This window comes from Lipotes vexillifer, unplaced genomic scaffold (genome assembly GCF_000442215.2).
Source record: "Lipotes vexillifer unplaced genomic scaffold, Lipotes_vexillifer_v1.1 scaffold529, whole genome shotgun sequence".
Classification (NCBI taxonomy): domain Eukaryota; kingdom Metazoa; phylum Chordata; class Mammalia; order Artiodactyla; family Lipotidae; genus Lipotes; species Lipotes vexillifer.
In genome coordinates this window covers 934,207-950,889 of record NW_006777199.1, presented here as the reverse complement: position 1 = coordinate 950,889, position 16,683 = coordinate 934,207, and the positions used below count along the sequence as shown (strand labels likewise).

At 37.0% G+C, this 16,683-nt stretch overlaps 1 protein-coding gene across 1 annotated transcript in view; it reads left to right on the top strand.

The window, feature by feature from the left end:
• The window catches only part of ENPEP (glutamyl aminopeptidase), a 107,821-nt gene that overhangs the window by 13,536 nt on the left and 77,602 nt on the right, over positions 1–16,683 (top strand). Inside the window, exons 2-3 of the mRNA XM_007450819.1 lie at positions 291–432; positions 2,695–2,826. Of these exons, the coding sequence (XP_007450881.1) occupies positions 291–432; positions 2,695–2,826 (274 nt within the window). The remainder of the gene's footprint in view (positions 1–290; positions 433–2,694; positions 2,827–16,683) is intronic.

Here is a 16,683-nt window from a genome sequence, read left to right as displayed (position 1 = left end):
GAAAGAGTGATAGCTCAGCATTGGATTGATTTTTGCTCATTTAGAGTTTACAGATTTTTAGTTATGGCAACAAAATACCTAACTACTCACATAAAATATCTGAAGCAGTTTCTGAATTTTCATTTATTTGTTAACCTAACAATTCCAGGAAAGACTTTGACAACTATTTGATAGTTTTCTGGATGGAAACTCATTTTAAGATTACATAGCTGATTCTTTTCTATAGGAATAGAAACATAGGGGCTATCAGAAGAGGCAACATATATTTTGTTTGTGTGTTTATTTCTAAGGAGCATAGCAGCCACTGATCATGAACCAACAGATGCCAGGAAATCCTTCCCTTGTTTTGATGAGCCCAACAAAAAGGCAACTTATACAATATCTATCGTCCACCCCAAAGAATATAAGGCACTTTCAAATATGCCAGTGGAGGTGAGTATTTTAAATTTTTTAATTTATGCAGATAGTCTGTTTATAATATCAGGTAAATTACCTGCTTTGCTATGACAGAACCTACTGAATTCTAAAATAAATGTGTGCTCTAATAGCTTATTTAGAGGCTTGAAAATACATTTGGGCAATCTCTTTTCTTTGAGTACTAGACATCTTTAATTCAAGATATCACATTCCAGTCAAAACACCATGTTAGGTTTTCTAAGCAAGAATGGATACAGTAGACATACATTAGCTGGGTTCTGCTTAAATGAAAGAAGCCCCTAATCATGACAAATTAAAGGCAAACTAATGGAATTACAGATTTAAAAATATTAAAGGGCCTAGTTACTATTCTTGGTTTTCAGTTGAATATAAACCCAGTTTTTAATATAGGGCTACTACAAAAAATCATCACTTAAATATTGGAATATAGCCACAACTCCAGGAAACACCATGCCCATAGGTATTCTAGTGAACAAGAAGTACTCATTAAATGTTAAAAAAAAAAATAGGCTACAATAAGTTCTGTTTGTATAATTATTAACATGATTCTTTCCTCTCTTACTGCTCCTCCTCTCCAGAATGGGTAACGCAGTTAACTAAAGCATCATTACCTCAAGGTTGAGGTTTATTATTCCTTATACCTTTGACATGTAAAAGGATGAAGCTTGGGGCTTCCCTGGTGGCGCAGTGGTTGAAAGTCCGCCTGCCAATGCAGGGGACACGGGTTCATGCCCCGGTCTGGGAGGATCCCACATGCCGCGGAGCGGCTGGGCCCGTGAGCCATGGCCGCTGAGCCTGCACATCCTGTGCTCCACAACGGGAGAGGCCACAACAGTGAGAGGCCTGCGTACCGCAAAAAAATAAAATAAAATAAAAGGGTGAAGCTCATCCTTAGATATAATTGTCATCTATCTAATACCAGAAAAGCATTGTGCCTACTTTACAACTCCCATCTTTCTGATCCACTTTGTGATACATCATAACTGAAATTCATCCTCTTTAATTACAAATATTCCTTGAAAAAGCAAACCAAAGCTTTAAGAAGGTTAAAAAGTAAACTGTTGGTGTAAGCTTGTCAACTTTTCTTCTGGTGTCAGACACCTGGGCAATTGGGTTTTGATTGGAGAAGAAAGAGGAAAGGATAAACCTAAACTATGACACTCTAATCCAGAAGACTGGATCAGAATAAAATGCCATCAGAATTTTTTGGCATAGAACAGTGAAAATGAAGGTGGGAGGAGTAAGAATGCAAACTTTACTAACCTCTGTTTACGGTTTCCTCACATGACCTTTTCGTTTTGCAGAGTATATACTTCTTCACTTTCACCTAGCTCCAGAAAACTAGTCCTGGAAGAAGGTGAATAATCTGGGTCCTTAGGAGATCGAAACTACTGCTAGGTTTTTATCATAGAGTAACTTTGCTGGGGCTCCAACTCTTCCCTATAAGCATGTGCACATAACATGCTTGCCTTGTCGATGATGCATCAAGTTCTAGTCTAGCCTCCCTCTCTTAAATCCTTTTTTAAAGCTTTCCACTGTAGAGTGACTCACTGTGTGGCTGCAGGGCATGTGGAAATGTTTAAACAAGGGGTAGCAGGAATTAGGCAACTATTCATGGATGAAGTAGTAGGACTGATGACTGGCTGAGAGAGGAAGGCAAAGCTGGCATGGACAGAAAACCAGACAGATGGGGTCGGTAGTTGCATGAAGTAATGCAATCCTTCTCTCACTCCATGGTAACCAAAGCAGTGACTTTAGTGACTATACCCTGGGTCTCAGATGGAAACAACCAGAGATGAAAAAGACAACCTGACATCCTGCTATGCCTGGTACAGCTATTACCCTCTTGCACATAGTCAAATCAGCAAATACCTGCTTAGTTCTTCCTGTGTGCAAGGCACTGAGCACTAGCCTGTTCTTCATTAAGAGGCCACAGTACCTGCTCAAATATTATGGCCAGGATTGTGTGTTTAATGTAGAAAGATAAACTCCTGTCCAGTTTACATCACAAAGTTGTACTTCTCCCTGAGAAACCTCATATGGTATATAGCTCAATCATTCTTTCACGGTACTAAAAATAAAATGAATTTTCCTCTAGTCTTTTTCAACATCACCAGTTAGGGGTAAAATTTCTTTTTACACCTAAGCTTTAACAAAGGACTTCTGACTGGAAAGCTAGGTTTGGAGTAATTTTTTGTTTGTCTTGTCCATGATTGATCTTTTTATAAATAAAAGATTATCTTTTGCTTTCAACAGAAAGAAGAGTCGGTGGATGATAAATGGAATCGAACAACTTTCCAGAAGTCTGTTCCCATGAGCACTTACCTGGTGTGCTTTGCTGTACATCAATTTGACTCCATAATGAGGATATCAAACAGGGGGATACCTGTGAGTACCATTATATATTTTTAAAATTTACCACCTATGCATTTGTGATTTTATAATTTTTTTGAATAGTTTTTTTTTTCACACAACAGACCAGAAAAGCCCATTAGTCACCAGACTCTGTGAGCCTGATGATACACTGAATAATATAGAAAAATGTAAGCTGAAAGGACCCAGGTGAAAAATAAACAAACAAAACAGCCATAGGAATGGATAGTCTTGAATTATTTTAAGGTGAAAATTCACTATAAGTCCAAAGCTAGCTCCTAAGTATATCAGCGCAAAGGTATTAAATATTTGCACATGCTTAATTTAGTAAAATGTTTGGGTGTATGTGTTTGGGGGTCCCAGATGAAGACCAGAGGGAGAGGAGAAAACCAGAGGGAGATGAAAATCCTTCAAGTAACTAAGCACTGAGATGTTTGTGGTGCCATTCCAATATGTAATTCAACATAGGACAACAGCAAAGTATCAAAAAGCATTTTCTAAAAGTGTAAGAAAATACAAATAAGCTTTTTTTAAATCAAAATGATGAACTGAATAATTTTCTTTTGAAAAACTAAATACTTTTACCTAATTATTTTTCTCTTTTGGGGGGCCCCCATTTTGCTCATGCCCTGAACACTTGCTAAGCTGTCTAATGGTTAGTCTGCCTCTGTGATACATATTATATATATAAAACATTATAATCTTCGCAATATAATTTTATAAGGAAGAAATCATCGCTCCTACTTTACAGATGAGAAAATTGAAATAATGAGTTTAATTAATTTGCTCAAGATCACCCAATTGGCAAGTGGTGGAGACTCAAATTCCAGATTCTTTTCAAACAATGTGCCCTGCTAAACGTTCTGAAATGTGATATTCTGAAAAATATCTTTACCTCACTGGAGGGGAGAGATCCTCCTCCCTCCACCCCATCTACAGAAGACAGGCAACCAGAGTTTCCCTCCTGCAAAAACCTGTGGGGTTCTTTTCTTCACAACTGAACAGAACCTTGCAGGAGAACTTAAAGGCATCTAATGCAAATGTCAATTCAAGGTAAATTCCACCTCTTTGGCATTTGACTGGCTCCCTACCCATTCACTCTAAATTGAAATCTAGCCCTTAACACCCAAGCACAAATGCTCCAGTACAATTTCCCACTCCAGAGGGAATTACAGGAAAACCACACTACTTATATCTACTTGAAAGTAACATCGGTGGGAACCCACACCAGTCTCACAGTACTACATTCTTAGAGCTAAACAGACAACCTAAGACAAACAGACATATGAGGAAAACAAGCAACATAAAAGAGAAAATCCAAGACCAACAGAAAAGCACAGTGTGAGTAAATAAGAATAGTTAGGGAAACAAAAAAAAAAGCCATAAAAAATTAAACATTCTGACAACACAACCTTTAATTATTACACTCAGAGATTCAAGAAGATATGATCACCATAAAATAAAAACAGAAAACTATGATAAAACAATCAGAAATAGTCAGAGTTTGAAAAAATAATTTCCAAAGCATGACCTTGCTCTAACCTCCAGGAATTTGTTGCTAATTCCTTCAAAAACCAGAGCCCAATAAGTGAACAGCTTTAGTTCCTGTCAACTTCTTTGTGTCTTTATCAGCTCCACAGAGATGCTTATACTGTTTGAAGCCCTGATACGTCTCGTGGGTTTTCCACTTTTACATTGCTACTATCATTTCTGTTTGTTTGCAGTGGGGGTACATTAAAGCATCAATATTCTGCATGATCTAGAGCCAAAATCTCTATATTACTTGTTCAGCTAAAAAAAAGATTAAGCTAGTTACTTTTTATGTAATACAACATTTTTAGTAGAAATTTCATGAATCAAAAATCTATTCTTATCCACTCTGTTTCTGACAGTATTATTCTGGTATATTTATCACCTGCTATTCATAGTCAGATTATACTGTGCAGTCCAAAAATCTATAATACCCTGACTGAACTCACCATTCTGGCAAGAATCCTTTATGTCAGTAAATACTGAATAGAGGCCTATGTTCCTCTTAACTGTTTACCTGGAGTAGCAGATATTAGTACTTGAACCATTCACTATGCTTAAAATGTCCTTGTTGCTCATGAAGATTAGAGGACCCAACCCTAAAAAATTGTTAGGAAAAAAGGTAACCAAGTTTGGAAAGTAGCTCAAAAGACTTAACTCTGCTTATTTCCTTTTTTGAATATATTAGTTGCATTACATTTTTTTATTGAGATACAGTTGGTTAACAATGAAGTTCAGATGTGCAACATAGTAATTCACAACTTTTAAAGGTTATACTCCATTCATAGCTATTATAAAATATTGGCTATATTCCCTGGGCTGTACAATATGTCCTTATAGCTTATTTATATTACACATAGCTGTTTGTACCTCTTAATCCCTTACCTGTGTTTTGCCCCTCCCCTCCCCCTCCCCACTGGTAACCACTAGTTTGTTCTCTATATCTGTGAATCTGTTTCTTTTTTGTTATATTCATTAGTTTGTTTTACTTTTCAGATTCCACATATAAGTGATATCATACAGTATTTGTCTCTCTCTGTCTGACATTTCACTAAGTATAATACTCTCCAAGTCCATCCATGTTGTTACAAATGTCAAAATTTCATTATTTTTTGGCTGCGTAGTATTTCATTGTATATATATATATACACCACATCATCTCCATTCATTTGTTGATGGACACTTAGTTTGCTTCCATATCTTGGCTATTGTAAATATGCTACTATGAACACTGTGGTGCATATACCTTTTTTTTTAAACATCTTTATTGGAGTATAATTGCTTCACAGTGTTGTGTTAGTTTCTGCTGTATAACAAAGTGAATCAGCTATATGTATACATATATCCCCACATCCCAAATCAGAGCAAGATCATTTTTGACCCACCTCCTAGAGAAACGGAAATAAAAACAAAAATAAACAAATGGGAAAATGGGACCTAATGAAACTTAAAAGCTTTTGCACAGCAAAGGAAACCATAAACAAGACGAAAAGACAACCCTCAAAACGGGAGAAGATATTTGCAAACAAAGCAACTGACAAAGGATTAATCTCCAAAATATACAAGCAGCTCATGTAGCTCAATATCAAAAAAACAAACAACCCAATCCATATACCTTTTTGAATTAATGTTTTTGTTTTCTTTGGATGTATACCCAGCAGTGGAATTGCTGGGTCATATGGTAGTTCTATTTTTAGTTTTTTGAGAAACTTCCATACTGTTTTCCATGGTGGCTGCACCAATTTATATTCCCACTGACAGTGTACAAGGGTTCCCTTTTCTCCACACCCTCTCCAGCATTTGTTATTTGTGGTCTTTTTGATGCCAAGTTTTCAGAATGAGTTTGATTTTTATAACATTTTAATGAATTTTTTAAAAATTTCTTTCTTTACTGGAAGGACTATTCTAAATTAAGGTCTCTTAATCTTCCCTGAAGGAATGTATTTAATTCAGGAAGCCACAGAAGATTGCTAATGATCCTTATTCTTTATTTAAATATACAAAAATAATATTTTTTTTTTTTTTTTTTTGCGGTACGCGGGCCTCCCGCTGTTGTGGCCTCTCCCGTTGTGGAGCACAGGCTCCGGACGCGCAGGCTCAGCGGCCATGGCTCACGGGCCCAGCCGCTCCGCGGCATGTGGGATCCTCCCGGACCGGGGCACGAACCCGTGTCCCCTGCATCGGCAGGCGGACTCTCAACCACTGCGCCACCTGGGAAGCCCTAGATTTTTTAATGTTTATTATTTGTTTTGAAAAATTCTACTGCAGGAATGATAATCACCAAGCATCAAACAACTCAAATTTTGAGTTAAATGAGAAGTAAGCTGTCAACAAATGTTTTGTGTAACCTAAGTGACGATGCTGAGTTTCTTCTCAAACAACACCTCATGGCAGCTGAGCTCTGGAACTCAAAGTTCTGAACACATTGTGAAACTTCAAAGCCACAGCGAAATTACAGTCCTTAGTCACCCAAACTTCAAGCCAAGGTTCTGCATATTTATAATAATTTATCTATGGATAAGGGGCAATCTAAAATTTAGGAAGAATATATCACATTCCTGTGATAAAGCAGTCACAAAGAAAAGTTGAAAAAAAACCCCAAAGTATCACTATTCTTTTCTACTAAGTATTCCCCCTCCCCCAAATTTCTGCCTACTGCTGGAAGAATATCTAGAAGAACATAAACTTATAAAAAATTAAACACATTGATGACCTCCTGTAATATCAACCATGTACCTTAAACACGCATTTATAGAATTAAAAACAATATCAAGTTCTTTTCTCTTTCTCATCCTGGCTACATCAGCATTGATAATAAAATTGAGGGTTCCTCCAATCAGAATGTTTTATCAGTCTTTGTTGAGCACATACTATGTGCACAAGGAGGATGCTAAGCCCTGAAGGGAGTGAAATATGCTAAGGTATCTGCACTTCAATTAAGATGTGAAACAGAAGTGGTCACCACTGTCCAGTGTCTCCCAACTGTGTTTTAAGGTCTCTGCTGATCATGCCATTTTTGAGTACCAAAGATCTCATCTTCTGCTTTAGGGGCCCCTGCAAGGGTCCTGGGCCATTTAAAGGGGTGTGTCTATTTGGAACAGTAGAGATAAGATACAAAAACCTCAAGAGATGAACAGGTGCCAACTCTGCTGGATGATCAGCAGTGGAAAGGCAGACTGTTGTCAATGCAGACAGTGATCATACATTTTTATCATTTATAAAATATAAATAATGGAGAAGGTGTTATTAATTATGCTGGCATAAGAGGTGTAAGCAGATAAGCAACAGACTTACATTCCTGGGACACTGGGCAAACCTGGATGTTTGGTCAACTCTGTCAATGGAAGATGCTCAGCAGACAAGGACAACAAAAACATGGACACAGGACACAGCAGACCTGCAGGGCTGCCAGGTGGTGGTGGGAACCCTGTAGGCCCTGACTGGGCTTCTGACTAGGGTGATGGTGGTAGTGGTGGGTAGCATCTGTTCAATCTGATTCCTTTCTGTTCACATGGTCTTCCCAAGTTCAGTGCCTTCACCTCAGACTTTAAGACACCCTTCCAGAGCTTTGCCCCTTCAATCTTAGTACCCCTCTCCTGGGGTACTAGTTTATTGAGACAGAGCCCTCTGGACGTCCCTCCAGTCTCTTTCCAATCTATTGTTACAGCGTAAACGTTGTGGTTTGCTTTTTTCCTTGCCTTCCGTTTTTATTGCTAAAATCCTTTTTAACCAGGCTCTTGCAAATTAAAACATTTTGGCTTTCAAATTTATTGTGTAGGCATGAAAAGCCTATTCTGGACTTCAAAAACTTAACTTCTATTTTTTCACCCTTCATTCTCCTAGTATTCCTAATGGTAATGTGGATACCACCCACATATAAGGAAGTGCAGACAAAGAAAAGTACAGAGGTTAATCATTCAATGTATTACCTCTAATGATACTAATGTTCTTGATGGGACACACAGAGCTATCATGTGTCAAGAATTGCTTACGCATTAGCTTATTAACTGCTCACATTCTCAGATAGGTACTGTTGTTACCTCTATTTTGTAGCTAGGGAAAGTCAGGTTTCACTCTTAGGAGTGGAGAAAAGAAGCAGTATGATATAGTAAAAAACAAACTTTGTGCTGAAGTTTAGTGTCAGTTTTGTCTTACTTCATTTTTCTCACGTACACATTTTTCTCACGCACACAATGTACACAATGAGGAATTTTATTTTTAAAACTCTTCCAACTCTAAAATTTGCAAAAGAAGTCTACAATCCTTACCTAAAACCTTTGTGTCTAGTTGTATGTTTGAAGTCAGAAATTTTCAGATTTGTGAATGGTAATATGATACGAATATTGAGTATTATTGAGTAACTACAGTGGGCTCTGGGGCAGCACCTTATAATCAAACAGTAGTATTTCTGCAGCAATATTTTTTAGTGAGAAAATAAAAATTATTTTTAAAAATTCCTATCAGTTCAGGTCAGATGCTACTGACAAATCTGTTTGCTTAGAACATATAAAACAACTTTTGATTTTCAGAACTCTTTGGACTTTATAATTGTAAAAACTGGGCTGATGAAAGGATTGGGGTAAAGATATCATCAGTGATGCAAAACATTATATTTTATTATTATTAATAGTGCCAGATTCATAGAATTGGTGTGTAGAGTGAGACATTGCATGGTAAGTGCTTATCACATTACCTGGGAATTTTTAAGTATCCAGTAAGACTAATAGTTAATCATAATGACTACACATAAAAGAAGTGACAGCAACCAATTAGAATAAATTCTCGTGGACTTACATTCCATCTCTCAAATTCCTGGAGACCCTTAATTAAAAGGACAATATTAACAACTCTAAAAGCGTTCTTTACAGTAGGTTGCCATATGATAAGAGAAAGGCAACAACAACAGTGATAAAGCAGATGTAAGATGTATCACACCTCCTAAAAGAATAATCAGCTGCATATAAGCTTCAAAAAGCACAGATTTTACACCTGACACTAGCTCAATAGATGCAGTGCTTTGAGTTATGACTAATAGTACCCATGGACCTCCCTGGCAGTCCAGTGGTTAAGACTCCACGCTTCCAATGCAGGGGGCATGGGTTCAATCCCTCGTCGGGGAGCTAAGATCCCAGAAGTTGTGCAGTGTGGCCAAAAATAAATAAATTTAAAAAATAGTATCCAACAGTGGTATATCTAGGTAACTTAATTCACTTAGGGAACTTAGTATCTTTAAAAACGAAATATATGCATTCAAGTTAGGTTCTTGAAGCCTTTCAAACTTCATATATATATATAGTTATAAAGCTTATATAAAAACCTTTATATTTAACCTTTAATAGAATCTTTGAATAATAAAGGCATATATGACTTTTTAGAAAGTAAGAAGAAACAATATGCATGCATATCTCCTTCCTCACCCCATGCTATTTCAATATGGTTATCACAGTCTTTAAAAAAATCATCTCAGTAAAGCAAGCATGTAAACTAGAACGATAGTAATTATTACAAAGCAATGACAATTCAGGAGTAATTTACTGAATTTTGTCATGGACAGAAGTGCTGAGGCTCAGCAAATGATGGAGGTGAGTTAGCAGCTTCTACCGACGCCCATAGAAAGTGATATTTAAAATAAAAATGTTTCTGATATATGGCAGATAGGACACATAGATATGCTTTGGCTAATAATGTTACAAGGTTAACAGGCTGTATATATATATTCTGTGATTGCTTAGCTCAGCTGATCAAAGCAGTGGTCATAAAATATGATGGATTATATATTAAAATAAGGGTCACCGATCACATGTGATCTGCAGACTGGCCAGACTGTAAAGACAGCACATACTTCTCTGTGGTGTTGAGTTTCTCAGAAACAAAAAAGGAAGGCATTGCTTTTATTTGGATTGAATTTACACTAACACCAATCCTATTTAAGGACACTGCATTCCTGTTGCTGCCAACAATAGAAATATGGAGAGGAAGAAAAACCTGATTATATTGTCTCAGAAGCCTTCTGATTGAAGGGAGTCAATCTACCAGTATGGGCAATGAGAACATATTGACAGAAAAAGCACACAGTCTTTCTCCTCCCCATTGCTCCACCTAAGGTGGGAGACCTCACTGTTATCTCTTCTTCCTCTTTTTCAACCCTCTTTCACTCTCCAAATATTACGTGCAACACAAAAGTACAGAGTGTGTACACGACAGCAGAGTGAGGCAAGAGGAACTACCCTTTCTGAAGTTTTTAACAGAAGAGAACAGATGGGGTGGAAATTCTGAGAATCTCAGTTTACAACATGACAATGCTATATGAACGTGATAGTTTTGATTTCATAGGGGGCAATTACCTTCACTCTGTTCAGTGGCCACCAACTGGATCCTTAGTTTCACTTAACTTCTTGGAAAACGCATGTTGTTCACAAAGAGAACAGGAGGGCGGTGAGGATATGTATCACTTCTTCTAGAAAGCAAAAATAAATAAATAAATAAATAAATAAATAAAACAAAACAAACTTTAAAAGAAAGGGGATGATAAATGAGTGAATTTTGTAGCCTTTGGAGATGAAGATGAACACACATCTTTACTTAGACAAATAAAGCGAGAATGTCAATCACCCAGTAGCTTGGGAGAACAGTGAGTCAGCGATAGTAATTTAAGGGATGATTTTTATTTTTATTTATCTTATTTTTTAATTATCTTTATTGGAGTATAATTGCTTTACAATGTTGTATTAGTTTCTGCTGTACAGCAAAGTAAATCAGGTATATGTATATATATATCCCCATATCCCCTCCCTCTTGAGCTTCACTCCCACCCTCTCTATCCCACCCCTCTAGGTCCAAAGCACCAACCTGATCTCCCTGTGCTATGCAGCTGTTTCCCACGAGCCATCCATTTCACATTTGGTAGTGTATATATGTCAGTGCTGCTCTCTCCTTTCATCCCAGCTTCCCCTTCCCCCCCTCAAACCCTGTACCCTCAAGTCCGTTCTCTACGTCTGTGTCTTTATTCCTGCCCTGACACTAGGTTGATCAGTACCATTTTTTTTTTAGATTCCATATATGTGTGTTAGCATATGGTATTTTTCTCTTTCTGACTTAACTTCATTCTGTATGACAGACTCTAGGTCCATCCACCTCATTACAAATAGCTCAGTTTTGTGTCTTTTTATGGCTGAGTAATATTCCACTTTATATATGTGCCACATCTTCTTTATCCATTCATCTGTTGAAGGACATTTAGGTTGCTTCCATGTCCTGGTTATTGTAAATAGTGCTGCAATGAACACTGTGGTACGTGTATCTTTCTGAATTATGGTTTTCCCAGAGTATATGCCCAGTAGTGGGATTGCTGAGTCATATGGTAGTTCTATATTTAGTTTTTTAAGGAACCGCCATACTGCACTCCATAGTGGCTGTATCAATTTACATTCCCACCAACAGTGCAGGAGAGTTCCCTTTTCTCCACACCCTCTCCAGCATTTATTGTTTGTAGATTTTGTGATGATGGCCATTCTGACTGGTGTGATGTGATACCTCATTGTGGTGTTGATTTGCATTTCTCTGATGATTAGTGATGTTGAGCATCTTTGCATGTGCTTTAAAATTCATGATTTAATGTGGTTTTATATATATATATATATATGTATGTATATATATATATATACACACATATATATATATATATATATCGATTCAAAAACTACCATTTTATTTGTTAAAGTATACCATTATGCCATATTGAAGCACTACAGTGTTTTTGTTTTCTAACATCTTTATTGGAGTATAATTGCTTTACAATGGTGTGTTAGTTTCTGCTGTATAACAAAGTGAATCAGCTATACATATACATACACTCCCATTTCTCCTCGCTCTTGCATCTCCCTCCCAGCCTCCCTATCCCACCCCTCTAGGTGGACACAAAGCACCAAGCTGACCTCCCTGTGCCATATGGCTGTTTCCCACTAGCTATCTATTTTACATTTGGTAGTATATATATGCCCACGCCACTCTCTCACTTCATCCCAGCTTACCCTTCCCCCTCCCCATGTCCTTAAGTCCATTCTCTACATCTGCGTCTTTATTCCTGCCCTATCCCTAGTTTCTTCAAAACCATTTTTTTTTACATTCCATATATATGTGTTAGCATATATTTCTTTTACTCTTTCTGCCTTACTTTACTCTGTAATATTCCATTGTATACATGTGCCACATATTCGTTATCACTTAGATTGCTTAGATTGCTGCCATGTCCTGACTATTCTAAATAGTGCTGAAATGAACATTGCAGTACATGACCCTTTTTGAATTATGGTTTTCTCATGGTATATACCCAGTAGTGGGACTGCTGGGTCATATGGTAGTTCTATTTTTAGTTTTTAAAGGAACCTCCATACTGTTCTCCATAGTAGCTGGATCAATTTACATTCCCACCAACAGTGCAACAGGGTTCCCTTTTCTCCCCACCCTCTCCAACATTTGTTAGTAGATTTTTTGATGACGGCCATTCTGACTAGTGTGAGGTGATACCTACTTGTAGTTTTGATTTGCATTTCTCTAATGATTAGTGATGTGGAGTATCCTTTCATGTGTTTGTTGGCAATCTGTATATCTTCTTTGGAGAAATGCCTACTTAAGTCTTCTGCCCATTTTTGGATTGGGTTGTTTTTTTTGATATTGAGCTGCATGAGCTGCTTGTTTATTTTGGAGATTAATCCTTTGTCAGTTGCTTCATTTGCAAATATCTTCTCCCATTCTGAAGGTTGCTTTTCATCTTGCTATGGTTTCCTTTGCTGTGAAAAAGCTTTTAAGTTTCATTAGGTCCCATTTGTTTATTTTTGTTTTTATTTCCATTTCTCTATGAGGTGGGTCAAAAAGGATCTTGCTGTGATTTATGTCATAGAGTGTTCTGCCTATGTTTTCCACTAAGAGTTTTATAGTGTCTGGCATTATATTTAGGTCCTTAAACCATTTTGAGTTTATTTTTGTGTATAGTGTTAGGCAGTGTTTTAATTTCATTCTTTTACATGTAGCTGTCCGATTTTCCCAGCACCACTTACTGAAGAGGCTGTCTTTTCTCCATTGTATTTTCTTGCCTCCTTTATCAAAGATAAGGTGACCATATGTGCGTAGGTTTATGTCTAGGCTTTCTAGCCTGTTCCACTGATCTATATTTCTGTTTTTGTGCCAGTAGCATACTGTCTTGATTTCTGTAGCTTTGTAATATAGTCTGAAGTCAGGGAGCCTGATTCCTCCAGCTCTGTTTTTTGTTCTCAAGATTGCTTTGGCTATTCGGCGTCTTTTGTGTTTACACACAAATTGTGAAATTTTTTGTTCTAGTTCTGTGAAAAATGCCATTGGTAGCTTGATAGGGATTGCATTGAATCTGTAGATTGCTTTGGGTATTATAGTCATTTTCACAATGTTGATTATTCCAATCCAAGAACACTGTATGTCTCTCCATCTGTTTGTATCATCTTTAATTTCTTTCATCAGTGTCTTACAGTTTTCTGCATACAGGTCTTTTGTCTCCTTAGGTACGTTTATTCCTAGATATTTTATTCTTTTTTGTTGCAATGGTAAATAGGAGTGTTTCCTTAATTTCTCTTTCAGATTTTTCATCATTAGTGTATAGGAATGCAAAATATTTCTGTGCATTAATTTTGTATCCTGCTACTTTACCAAATTCCTTGATTAGCTCTAGTTTTCTGGTAGCATCTTTAGGATTCTCTATGTATATAGAAGCGTGTCATCTGCAAACAGTGACAGTTTTACTTCCTTTCTGATTTGGATTCCTTTCATTTCATTTTCTTCTCTGCTGTGGCTAAAACTTCCAAAACTATTTTAAATACTAGTGGTGAGAGTTGGCAACCTTCTCTTGTTCCTCATCCTAGTAGAAGTGGTTTCAGTTTTTCACCACTGAGAACAATGCTGCCTGTGCGTTTGTCAACTATGGCCTTTATTATATTGAGGTAAGTTCCATCTATGCATACTTTCTGGAGGGTCTTTATCAAAAATGGGTGTTGAATTTTGTCAAAAGCTTTTTCTGCACCTATTGAGATGACCATATGGTTTTTATCCTTCAGTTTGTTATATGGTGTATCACATTGATTGATTTGCATATACTGAAAAATCCTTGAATTCCTGGGATAAACACCACCTGATCATGGTGTATGATCCCTTTAATGTGCTGTTGGATTCTCTTTGCTAGTATTTTGTTGAGGATTTCTGCATCTATGTTCATCAGTGATATTGGCCTATAGTTTTCTTTCTTTGTGACACCTTGTCTGGTTTTGGTATCAGAGTGATGGTGGCCTCATAGAATAAGTTTGGGAGTGTTCCTCCCTCTGCTATATTTTGGAAGAGTTTGAGAAGAATAGGTGTTAGCTCTTCTCTAAATGTTCAACAGAATTCACCTGTGAAGCCATCTGGTCCTGGACTATTGTTTGTTGGAAGATTTTTAATCACAGTCTCAATTTCAGTGCTTGTGATTGTTCTGTTTATATTTTCTATTTCTTCCTGGTTCAGTCTTGGAGAGTTGTGCTTTTCTAAGAATTTGTCCATTTCTTCCAGGTTGTCCATTTTATTGGCATATAGTTGCTTTTAGTAATCTCTCAGGATCCTTTGTATTTCTGCAGTGTCAGCTGTTACTTCTCCTTTTCATTAGTAATTCTATTGATTTGAGTATTCTCCCTTTTTTTCTTGATGAGTCTGGCTAATGGTTTATCAATTTTGTTTAACTTCTCAAAGAACCAGCATTTAGTTTTACTAATCTTTGCTACTGTTTTCTTCATTTCTTTTTCATTTATTTCTGATCTGATCTTTATGATTTCTTTCCTTTTGATAACTTTAGGGTTTTTTTGTTCTTCTTTCTCTAATTGCTTTAGGTGTAAGGTTAGGTTGTTTATTTAAGATGTTTCTGATTTCTTGGGGTAGGACTGTATTGCTATAAATTTCCCCCTTAGAACTGCTTTTGCTGCATCCTATAGGTTTTCGGTCACCATGTTTTCATTGTCATTTATTTCTAGGTGTTTTTTTTTTTTTTTTTTTTTTGTGGTACTCAGGCCTCTTACTGTTGTGGCTTCTCCCCTTGTGGAGCACAGGCTCCAGACGCGCAGGCCCAGCGGCCATGGCTCACGGGCCCAGCCCCTCCGCAGCATGTGGGATCCTCCCGGACCAGGGCATGAACCCGTGCCCCCTGTATCAGCAGGTGGACTCCCAACTACTGCGCCACCAGGGAAGCCCCTGTTTCTAGGTATTTTTGGATTTCCTCTTTGAATACTTCAGTGGTCTCTTGGTTATTAAGTAGTGTATTGTTTAGCCTCCATGTGTTTGTATATTACAGATTTTTTCCTGTAACTGATATCTAGTCTCATAGCATTGTGGTCAGAAAAGATACCTGATATGATTTCAGTTTTCTTAAATTTACCAAGGATTTGTGAACCAAGATATGATCTATCCTGGAGAATGTTCCATGAGCACTGGAGAAGAAAGTGTATTTTGTTGTTTTTGGATGGAATGTCCAATAAATATCAATTAAGTCCATCCTGTTAATGTATCATTTAAAGATTGTGTTTCCTTATTTATTTTCATTTTGGATGATCTGTCCATCAGTGAAAGTGGGGTGTTAAAGTCCCCTATTATTGTGTTACTGTCAATTTCCTCTTTTATGGCTGTTAGCAATGCCTTATGTATTGAGGTGCTCCTATGTTGGGTGCATAAATATTTACAATTGTTATATCTTCTTGGATTGATCCCTTGATCATTATGTAGTGTGCTTCTTTGTCTCTCGTAATAGTCTTTAAAGTCTATTTTGCCTGATATGAGAATTGTTACTCCAGCTTTCTTTTGATTTCCATTTGCATGGAATATCTTTTTCCATTCCCTCACTTTCAGTCTGTATGTGTCCCTAGGTCTGAAGTGGGTCTCCTGTAGACAGCATATATATGGGTCTTGTTTTTATATCCATTCGGTCACTCTATGTCTTTTGATTGGAGCATTTAATCCATTTACATTTAAGGTAGTTATCAATGTTGCTATTACCATTTTCTTAATTGTTTTGGGTTTATTATTGTAGGTCTTTCCCTTCTCTTGTGTTTCCTGCCTGGAGAAGTTCCTTTAGCATTTGTTGTAGAGCTGGTTTGGTGGTGTTGAATTCTCTTAGCTTTTGCTTGTCTGTAAAGGTGTTAATTCTTTATTTTGATTACTATTTTATGCTTAGAATTTCCTTAAATTTCTTTATTGGATCACAAGTATTTAAAGTCTAAGTCTGATGACCCTAGTATTTGGATCTGGGCTTGTTCCTATTGTCAATATTTTTTCTTTAGTTTTTAGTCAAACTCATCT